We start from the raw sequence: 11,438 nt of genomic DNA, 5'->3' as shown, positions 1-11,438 counted from the left end.
CAAAGTTGGGTTAAGTTACTAACTAGCCGATAAGATTATCTGATTACGTGTGTTTGGTATGATAAGAGTCATTTTTAAAAAATTTGGTATGATAAGAGTCATTTTAAAATTTAAAAAAAATATCTTTTTTCATCAATAGAGAAAAATGACAAGAAAATGGAACCTGGGTGTCAAGCAAATTAATGGACTATGCTTTCATGATCCCATGTAAATATGCACCATTTCAACTATAAATGAATTTAGCTTCTTCACATATTCAAGAATCTCATACCATCTTCAAACACTTTTACTAGAGGAGGTATGTATGTTGCACTAGCTATCACGTCTATTCTCGCATTCAAAATATTGGTATTTATTGATCAATCTCCTTCATTTTCTTATCTTAACAACAACATACTCAGTGCGGTACCACAAGTGGCGTATGGGAAGGGTAGTATGGACAAAGATTTTATACCTTATGAATGCAGAGAGACTGTTTCCCATAAAGCCTCGGCTCAAGACCAAATTAACGAAATTTAATCAATTAAAATTTGGTTACATCCCTATGTTCCAATCATTCTCGCGGAACTATTTTCTTTGTCCCATGTTTTGGCTCAAGTATATCGTTAATATATAGATTAGACGAGCAATAAAAATGTGAAGTTAATAAACAATTTTTTTTAAAAACAAGCATAATAGGTAAAAGGAAAGGTGGTTTCAGTCACTTATTTCCTTGTACAAGAAATGGTTGTCGGTTCAGTGAGAACATAAAATAAGCTGATAACTTAAATGAATACATTTCGGAACCAAAAGTTTGCAAGCGATGGACAATACTTTAGGTCCTTACATGATTTCCGGAAAAAACAAAAAGAAGAAATAAAAAAGTTTCTTGCATAGATAAGCAAATATTAAATAATTGATTTCGGAGAGATCAAACTTTCTGTATAAGCAATTCCATCATGAACTCTAAATCATCGAGGCCAGAATCCAAATGGACCTGTGGATGTCCTAAGTGCAGTATATGCAAATGTAATCATACGGTCGCTCCAAGGTATATTTGCTAAAGTCTCAAATAAATATAGTAGCACTTCACCATTCGCAAATCTATATTTCAATTTGGCATATACAATATTGTTGAGTCGTATGGTAAACAATACAGTCCAAGATTCTTTGACACCATAGTTATCCATAACTTAAAAGTGCCCCATCCTTGATGTTTATGAGTGAATAAACGCAAACCAATCCTTTCACTAATGAAAGTCCATAATTAGACAACACATCTTCATTAGTTATGTGCATTTGCTCTAGCAAAGGTATCTGTAGTGAACCTATATTATATTGAAATGGATTATGGGAACCACATACACAAATATAAGAGTTCATCTTCAAATAATTACAAATGCTTAAAACAAGTAACCAAATCTTCCATAGGAAGAAGAAATGAAAAAGGGAGAAGGGAGGGAGGTTCCAGATCTATCCTCTAAGAAACTAAGTAAAATAAAATAAACCAAGTTCATAGCTTTCCCTAATAGAATGTTTCCTATTGTATATATAGGTATATGCTCCATCTAACCTGGGTCCCAAATGTAATTTGCTAAGTTCCCAAATGTGCCCTCAGCCTTAGTCTTTTGGTCATTTTGATTCATAACAATTCCTCCACCCTCAAAAAGAACCTTGTCCTCAAGGTTCGAGTGGATCAATGTGAGTATCTCAGTAGTGCCAAGCTGCAAAACAGTACAACTGAATTTGTCAAGACTGAAACATTTGTCGAGAGTTGTTGCAACAAGAGAAATATCATCATTGTCTTCCTGGTCAATCCAACGGAGGAAATATAGAAATATCCGCCTGACAATGATAACATTCAACAAGGAATCCAAAGCGACATTAGCATTGTGAACTCTCTTTTCACTTGGTTTGTGCGTAACATCAAATGTGCCAATGATAAGTTGATTTGCCTCCTCAATGCTGCTAAAATCTTCCAGAATCTTTACTGGTACATCCAATGGAAATTTAGTCAAGAAACGACATTTGAATTAACAAAGTACATGATGAAATTTCTTGAGCACATCAAACGAAAAGTTAAACTTGAGGGCCTCTCTTAGTTTGTTGTCATCCTGGTGCAGAGAGATATCATATACTAGTTGTAACAATCTTCTAGCTACAAAAACATCTCCAACACTGAAGATGTCCACAGAATCCAGCTTTAAAACCTTAACTCGTCCACATAATTCCTTGATATAATGAAAACAAACTTTACGGCCTTTTATGACAAGAAGTAACATCAGATTTGGACGGCACAACTTAGGAACAACAACGTTATAATGTGAATCTTCTCCTTGTGCCAAAAAGTAATTCTCCTCTTCACTTATCTTAATTATATCAGTATTTTCACATATGCAAGGATAGGATTTCTAGCACCTGATGCCAATAGCTTCAAATTGGCAACAATGGACAAACCACATTAGTATTCTTAGCAGCTTTTGTGGCATGAAGCTGGACTAATTTGTAAGGTTGAGCAACTGTCTTTGTAAATATTATTTTGCCAACTTCAGGCTCTCTAGAGAGAACGATCCATGTAAGAGGCTGGATACCAATGTCTTCAGAAAGCTTGGGGGTGAGGCAAAGGACACTCAAAGACTTCTTTAATCTCCTTATTCTGCGCGTCTGATCCACCAAAATCAGCATATAACACTGAAGGAGGTTTTTCAACCTTCATGATAGACACCACGGCATCGACTTCATCTTGTCGAAGCCCAACAACAGATAGAACCTTTGTATGTATCCAAGTAGCACGAGGTTCCAAATGGACCTTTTCCACAAAGGAAAATATCTCAATGTGACACTCTGGCCTAATAGAATGAGAAATCTGAGATTTGGCCAGCAATTGCCAATTCTTGAAGAGATCAAATTTAACAGCCAGAACTTGAGTGGAATTTTTTCTAAGCGCGGCGAGCGAGTTCCTACCAATTATATCATCGAATACACCTCTCTCGTTGTCCAGCCAACTACTTTTAACATGCATATGTATATCAATCATAATGCTAACAAACAAAGCTAGAGATAACTTACTATACTCGAGTCTTTCTCCAGTGTCTGTGAATTCAGTGTCATTCAAGCCTCTGTTATCTGTAATACAGGTACCAGGTTCCCTGTGTAAATCAGTTTGGAAAGGACTTCCATCTTTGTAGCATATCCGTGCATGCATTTCGGACACCTCAGACCATACACCATCAACGCCAACCAAAAGAGCACCTGTATATTGCTGTCCATTCTCAAAAATCACATTAACCTTGTCGACACAGTCTTCTTCGCTAATCTCCACAGAAGGCTCTCCCCTCTTTTGTCGCTTGCCATTGCCGACTTGAATGTGATATGTTGATAAAGCTAGTACGAGGTCATTTACACTACAACCAATCAAGCTACCAGTATTGCTAACAGCTTCACTTTGCACACTCCAGTCCAGGAACTTCTTTAAATACTCCAAGAAATCATAATTTTTAATGGAACCCAGAGCATTTGAAACTTTTTCAAGTGCTGGTGTGATAGCTTCCAATTGGTCTTTCAGTGAGCCTGAAGTCTTCTCATAAATTCCAGAATAAGGTTTTACTCCAAAGGCTAATAGCAGCCTGGTATATAGAATGTCGAGGGCTACTACACGTACAAGAATCTTAGTACCATGTGTAAGATAATCAAACATTGATGTGATGTCAATCTTGAGGTAAGTAGGTGCAACATTAGCAACAAACTTCCCCAAGTGTGTCGCAACCAACCTTCGCACCATGGGCATATCCTCTTGACGCATTTGACTGTAAGTAGATAGGAGGTCTACCGTCAACATATCTGAGGCATTGGAGTAAGCAATATGAAAGAGTCCACAAGCAGGAACTCCAACTGTGACCCACTCACCAGCTGCCAACCTCTTTACAAGGTAGAACCAACCAATCAATTTACTTTCACTCGTCGGGCATCCAATTAATGGGAGATCCGATTGAAAACTATTATCGAACATTTTGGTGATGTTATGTGAGAGTCCATCATCTGAACCGAGATCAAATGGAAAATTAAGTTAGTGTTTGGCCATAGATTCCCATATTTATTCTGAAAAATCTGATTTGGGTGAAGTTTGGTTTGAAGATGAAAATGTGTTTGGACATATGTTTTGGGTGAAGTTTGGTTTGAAAAAAATATGAAACATGACTTATACCCACAAGTTCTAAAAACTATCACAAATACCCAACAATACCATTATTAATAACATTTATTATATTATCGCAAACCATAGTCGTGAACATAAATAAATTTGATACAAAATTATCATTTTTATAATAAACTACATGATACACTATCAGATGACCAAGAAGATGAAGCAACATCATTACAAAATAATAAATGGTGGGCTCTTTTATAAAATATAAAAGTTTGGGGCAATTTTTAAAAAATATAATAGTGATATTTTGGCCCAGCTAGTTTTGGGATTTAGGATTTGGGACTTGGGATTTGGCCAAAATCTAGGCAAAATCTATGGCCAAACATGTGTTTGCCAAATAAAACCCAAGTTTATTTTTCTAGCCAATATGGTGTTACCAGTTTCAAGGAAACAAGTAAACAATACTGTATTTGCAAACAGACCATTAAGACGAGTGCAACGCTTGGGGTCATGTAGATAGTGAACAATTTCTTTTAGTTCATCTTGTACCTCCGCAACACCCCGAATGTCGCTATAATAGATAGTGAGTTTCTTAAGCTGGAATGAAAAATCACCATATCGGTCAGAGTAATCAATGCTAAGCGCAGCACAAACAACTTCGCAAGACTTGGAGTAGCAGTGTCTATTGGACATTGTATCGAACAGCTGGTGTCCAAGAATTGCAGAATATCCCGGTAATGAATCTGCCATGGGATTTTGTAACACCTCAGAAGGTGCCTTAGAATTGTCCAACAAGAGTGAGTTTTCGACAATCAAATCAGAACGATTGTCGCTGGTACAGTCTATCGCAGCACTATCCATTGTATCTTTCAGAGTGATCTCATCTATTTTTGCATCATATGAAGCCCTTACTTGCCCAGTATCTACCCACTTGCAGTCGTGAAAGCCAAAATCATATGGAAGCGAACTAATAGCTCTATTATTACCATAAAAATGTGCAAATATATCCCTCTTCGGCATATGTCAAACACCTTGCATCCAAACTCCATGTCAAGCTCCTGTCCGCAGGCTTTAAGTGGAAGACTCGATCGCTTAACTGAGAATGATAGAGGTGAAGATTGAAGCTGCGATACGGAAATATAAGCATAGAACACACCGTCGAGAACTATTGTTTTGGGTATTGTATCTCCGACAGCAAAAACAGGAAGTTGTGAATCGAGATGTGATTTCACGATATTGGCCACCTTGGTGTTTGTATCAACTTAGTCTAGTGCAAAGGTGATAGCTGTAGCATCTGAAATTTCTGGAGCATCAACGAATTCCGTGGAGTCTAATTGCATTTCGTGCAGCACTGACTGCATACGGCAAATAGAAGAGATCATATGAGTGTTGTTCTCTTGCATCTCCTTCACTAAATCCCGTATGGTATTGATGGAAGTATAGATCATGGCATGAGAGTCCAAAGGCAAGGAGTACGAGCAACGAGAGCACCAATGTAGTGAACCCATATTATATTGAAATGGATTATGGGAACCACATACACAAATATAAGAGTTCATCTTCAAATAATTACAAATGCTTAAAACAAGTAACCAAATCTTCCATAGGAAGAAGAAATGAAAAAGGGAGAAGGGAGGGAGGTTCCACATCTATCCTCTAAGAAACTAAGTAAAATAAAATAAACCAAGTTCATAGCTTTCCCTAATAGAATATTTCCAATTGTATATATAGGTATATGCTCCATCTAACCGGGATCCCAAATGTAATTTGCTAAGTTTCCAAATGTGCCCACAGCCTTAGTCTTTTGGTCATTTTGATTCATAACAATATCTCTCCGTATACCTCATTTGAAGCAGTAAATAAAACCACATGATAAGTTCTTGATATTGTCTTACCAAGCCAATGAAATGCTCCATGAACAAATACCATAATATCCACATACAGACCGCAATTTTGGCAAGGATATATCACATTTTTCTGTCCCCACCTAGGGCAAATGGCAGTTGGATAGTAACAAATTTTTCTCCAAGAACCACTTTTTAGTGAGAGAATTTCAACAGATGGTTGTCCACCTCCATGCACGTCCAAATTAAGGATCTTGTACCCATCACTCATTGCGTCATATCCCAATCCGAACATAGTACGCAGTCGTGTAAATTCTGAATGGGAAAGAAGTGTCGACTCTCTTGTGGAGGGGTTCACAAAAAAAGTTGTTGATTAAATATACTAACAAATCCGAGAAGAGCCAACCCATTGAAAAAAACAAAATAAGTGGCACTCAACTGGTTTGTAGGTTGAAGGGCAATCGAGTTCTTGTACATACTTTGAAAGACAATTGAGTTCTTGTACATCCGATAAAGGAGAAGAATAGAAGCTAAACTTGATGGTACATTCCATATCAACCCTATCAAGCGATGACTGGCAAACAAGAAGTTTGTGGTTATTCTTGGCATGATTGAGATGCTTCATCTTAAAGTAAGGATCAGAGATTAATGCCTGCCAAGAGTTCGAAACACATTTGAGCTGAAGAAGAGACCGCACGGGTAACATGATGAGGATTTCCATAATTATTTGTCTTGGAATTGAATTCCAGTGGCCTAGATAGGACAAGGCAAGTGCTTTAATTAGTAGCTTACATACACACAACAAGAACAAATATTAAAGAAAGAAAGGTACAGAAACTAGCTTAGAATTCAAAACTCGAGAGTGAAATCAGAACTAACCTGATGATCAACAATATCCATCTGCTTTGACGGCTTCACAATTCTCTTCCTTGAAATTAATTAAAAAATAAATAAATAAACGCGTGTGCGCACACTGAAAGAGAGAAACAGATACCTTAGCGAATTCGATTGGGAAGTAGTGATTTCTTCTTCTGCTGCTGCAGTTGGCATCTGAGAAGATTTTCCATTATTGTCATCTTTGGAGTTTCCATATTGAAAATATTAGCCTTTTTTGTCATCTTTGAAGCTTCTCTATTTGCGCTACGACTTTTCTTCTTCTCCTATTGATTTGATTGAAAAGATTCGTCTTTTATGGGATTGGAAATGCTTGCTAAGGTTTCTCTTAAGTAATTTTGCAGACGCTGGATGCTAGTAATGAAAATGCTGCCGGAGAAAGGAAAAACAGCTTAAGATTCTGACCAGAGAGTCCTGAATCTAAAGGCGGGCAAAGGCGGCTGGCTAGCGTTTTAAGAGAATGAGAGTGAAAGGAGAGGCGCAGAAAAAGAAAAGGGCCAAATATAACTCTCTAATTTGACATGTGTTCTATATTTAATTTCCGTTATCCACCAAATTTACTATACCGTTATACTAACCAAATTTATACCTAGGCTGAGGTTTAATCTCTGTCGTCGATCGTTCTGATCAGGCCTAGCCAAACGTCAGCGGAAAAGGGATATTTTCATTAGGGGTGGGCATAATACCGACCGAACCGAAAAAACCGGCCGAACCAAAAATTTTGGTTTATTCGGTTTCGGTTTTTCGGTTTATTCGGTCGGTTTGCGGTTTATTATTTTAAAAATTTCAGAGTTCGGTTCGGTGGTCGGTTTTTATAGTTCGGTTTTCGGTTAAACTGAAAAACCAAAGAACCGATAAAGAAACCAAGTGTTAAAATAGTCAATGTATTTGTACATTAGCCTTGGAACAAAATCACATTATAATATTATTATTTTTACTATCACTAATATAGTTTATTAGCTAATAGTACATGTTGGATATTTTTTGTAGCAATATGTGTACCGTGTATAGGAAATAGACAACATCAAACAGTGTTTCGTCTGCATTGCTGAACGTTCGAATTTCATCATCCAGGATGTACCAAAGCAAAAACATATTTGCTATGTGTTCCAACACAATTGATGACCGCGAGAGCTTATTGGAGTGGTTCTCTTAATAAAAGATTAAGAGATAATGAGTTGGTTCTGGAGCAAATGAACACCCAATGCTTCTCCTATAGTGCTGCCACTGCCACTGCCATTGCCACTGCCACTGCTGCTTCTGTTTTGTCTTAGCTCAGTCAAGGATTATCATAAAGGGAATTATATGAATTTGAACCGAAAATCGAACCGATTAAACCTAACCGAACATGAAAAAACCGAACCGAACCGAAATTATTATGGTTCGGTTTTGGTTATTAAAATCACAAACCGAAAACCGAATTAACCGAACCGAAATTCTATAAAATCGAACCGAACCGACCGATACCCACCCCTAATTTTCATGACCGAAGATGGTGTTGGGCCAACTTTGGAGTTTGGGCTTCACAAGAATAATATGATGAATAAATAGAAATTTTACCTCTTATACCAAACATTTACACGTTATTTATTATAAATAAATACCTTTTAAAATAATTATTTTTTATAGCTACCTTTTAGGTTTTATAGAAAATTATTTATTTATGGTCACTTCCTACCGATAAGCCTTTAAATACGCTGTGAAATAATTTTCTCTCTCCTACTTTCTATTCTTTCTCTCACAATAACACCCTATTGTGATGACCCAAAATGTCATCTTTAAATTTAATAAGTAATTTTGTGTTCTAAGATCTTGAAAAATACCATTTATCATTCATCGGCTTGCGCGCGCGGTCCGTACAATTTTTTGGAAAGTTTTTATGTAAAAAATGGATTAAAATAGGAAATAGAGCTTTAAAACTCAACTAAGTTGACTTTGGCCAATATTTTGAGCAAACGGACCCGGATCAGTATTTTGAAAATTTCAATAGGTTTGTATCGTGATTTGGGACTTGGGCGTATACCCGAAATCGAATTCCGAGGTCCCTAGCCCGAGTTATAGAATTATGATGAAAAATTAAAAGTTTGAAAGCTTAATAATTTTTAAGAAATTACTGATGTTGGATTTATTGACCTCGAATCCGTATTTTGGTTCTGGAGCTCGGTATAGATCCACTATAATATTTATGACTTGTCTGCCGAATTTGGTGAGAATCGGAGTTGATTTGACGTGATTCGGACGTCCTGTGGTAAAAATATAACTTTTAAAGTTTTCTTGAAAACTTCCTTTGATTTGGTGTCCGATTCGTAGTTCTAGGTGTTATTTTGGCGATTCGATTGCGCGTGCAAGTTCGTATGATGTTTTAGAACTTGTGTGCATGTTTGGTTTGGAGCCCCGAGGGCTCGGGTTTGGGATAGGCTACGGGATGATTTCGGACTTAGGAAATCTGGTTTTCTGCAGACTTGAGGCTTCTGGTGTGTTCTTCTTCGCGCTCGCGAAGGTACTCTCGCGAACGCGAAGAGAAAATTGGGCTGGCACATTTTGTGCTTCGCGTTCGCGAAGGCTTGAGGTCCAAAGCTTCGCCTTCGCGATAGAAGCCTCGCGTTCACGAAGGGAAAGAGACTGGCCAAGAAAATTAGCCTTCGCGTTCGCGAAGGGCATCTCGCGTTCGCGAAGGCCAAGCCAGGCATGCATCGCGTTCGCGAAGAGTAAAATTTGACAACACATAATTGTGCTTCGCGAATGCGAGGCACTGACCGCGTTCGCGAAGGGTAAAAATCCCAGAAACAGAACTTAAGTTCTGGAAATAGGGTTTCGACCCATTTTTAATTCTTTCCCATTTGAGCTCGGGTAAGGCGAATTTTGGGCGATTTTTACGGGAAAACATTGGGTAAGTATTCCTTATCCTATATTGATTATATTTCATGATTTCATACTCATTTATATCATGAATCCGTGAATTTATGGAAGAAAAATTAGATATTTATAAAATCTTTCAAAAAAGGTATAAGATTTGAAGGTCCATTTGGTATCGGAATTGGACAAATTTGGTATGGTTGAACTCGTATTGGAACGGGCGTTCGGATTTCGTGAGTTTTTCCGGGATTTGAGACGTGGGTTCCACTACCGAATATTTTAATAAATTTTGGATTTTTATCCGAAAAATTTATAAATTCATATGGAATTAATTCCTATGATTCGTATTGAATATATCGAATTGTTTGTGAATAGATTTGAAGCTTTCGGAGGCAAATTTTAAAGAAAAAGCTGTGGTTGAATAATTGATTGGAATTCGCAAAGCGAGGTAAGTGTCGTGGTTAACCTTGACTTGAGAGAATATAACCCTAAATTTATTTGTTATGTGAATTGCATGTGAACGACGTATAGGTGAGGTGACGAGTGTCTATACGTCGTCAAATTAATTGTTTGCCTGCCTACTTGAAAAATCATAAATTATTTTTAATCATAAATTAATTATTATAATAATTATTTCTCTCTTATTCTTTGTCAAATATTAATTCTTGAATTCATGCATTAATTGTTACATGCTATTTGAATTATGTGATTTAATTGTTATTTGATATTTAGCATATTAAATATTAAACTGCCTATTTTCTCCCTGATTTCTATAATAATTTGATTTTTGTCATTGTTTGTTTCATAATTAAATCATAATTGTTGTATACTTGTTGTCTTATAATTTTATATTAATTTTTGTATTTATTGGGGAAATTTCTTCTATAAGAATTGATTGAAATGGATACATTGGAGGATCGGGCTGCACACCGCAACAGACTTTTTAAAAGTTAATATTGGAGGATCGGGTTGCATGCCGCAACAGACTTATTAAAAGTTAATATTGGAGGATCGGGTTGCACGCCCCAACAGACTTATGAAAAGTTAATATTTGAGGATCGGGTTGCACGCCGCAACAGACTTATGAGGATCGGGTTGCATGCCGCAACAGACTTATTAAAAAGTCTATATATATACTTGATTGAAATAAATATATAACAGACTTGATTAAAATGAATATATTGGAGGAGCGGGTTGCACGCCGCAACAGAACCGAATGTGAATAGGTTGTGAGAGCGGGTTGCACGCTGCAACATAATTGAATGTGAATATATGGTAAGAGCGGGTTGCACGCTGCAATAGTATTGATGGAAATGATAATTGGTTATGACTATTGAGTTGTCTTCAATTATTATAAATGAATTACCTGATTTATTTCTATTATTATTGTTGTTGCTAATATTGCATACAGGTTAATGTAAGTGAACTGCCTTAGCCTCGTCACTACTTCGTCGAGGTTAGGTTCAGCGCTTACCAGTACATGGGGTCGGTTGTACTGATACTACACTCTGCACTTCTTGTGCAGATTTTAGAGTTGGTCCCAGCGGCGTACCATAGACTAGCTCGGATTTCAACTACCAGAGGAGACTTGAGGTATAACTGCATGGCGTCCGCAGTTCTGAAGTCCCCGTCTATTTTACTTTAGCTGTGTGTTTATTCCCAGACAGCTTTATTTTATTCAGACCTTATTTGTATTTATTCTAGAAGCTCATGCACTT

At 37.0% G+C, this 11,438-nt stretch overlaps 1 protein-coding gene across 2 annotated transcripts; it reads right to left on the bottom strand.

Moving 5' to 3' along the window:
- Positions 1 to 1,357: 1,357 nt before the first annotated feature.
- Positions 1,358 to 7,348, bottom strand: LOC107781552 (uncharacterized). 2 transcript variants are annotated; one of them, XM_016602271.2, is made up of 3 exons: positions 6,850 to 7,348; positions 4,609 to 6,723; positions 1,358 to 4,017 (listed from the first exon to the last, which is right to left on the bottom strand). In XM_016602271.2, exons 2-3 carry the CDS (start codon positions 5,144 to 5,146, stop codon positions 2,579 to 2,581), a joined length of 1,977 nt encoding a protein of 658 aa, XP_016457757.1. In that variant the 5' UTR covers positions 5,147 to 6,723; positions 6,850 to 7,348; the 3' UTR covers positions 1,358 to 2,578. The 2 variants fall into 2 exon arrangements, with proteins under 2 accessions (XP_016457757.1, XP_016457760.1); XM_016602274.2 differs by having other exon boundaries at positions 6,965 to 7,348.
- Positions 7,349 to 11,438: the final 4,090 nt, after the last annotated feature.

Source organism: Nicotiana tabacum, chromosome 11, assembly GCF_000715075.1.
Source record: "Nicotiana tabacum cultivar K326 chromosome 11, ASM71507v2, whole genome shotgun sequence".
In the NCBI taxonomy this organism is placed as follows: Eukaryota; Viridiplantae; Streptophyta; class Magnoliopsida; order Solanales; family Solanaceae; genus Nicotiana; species Nicotiana tabacum.
This window is presented reverse-complemented; position numbering and strand designations above follow the sequence as displayed.

What these genes read in the sequence shown, in the direction of transcription:
- LOC107781552 (XM_016602271.2), bottom strand. Translation starts at nt 5,146, where the DNA reads ATGCCGAAGAGGGATATATTTGCACATTTTTATGGTAATAATAGAGCT. An exon ending in GCGTTGCACTCGTCTTAATG is followed by an intron (nt 4,018 to 4,608) that starts GTCTGTTTGCAA and finishes ATCTCGGTTCAG; the next exon opens with ATGATGGACTCTCACATAAC.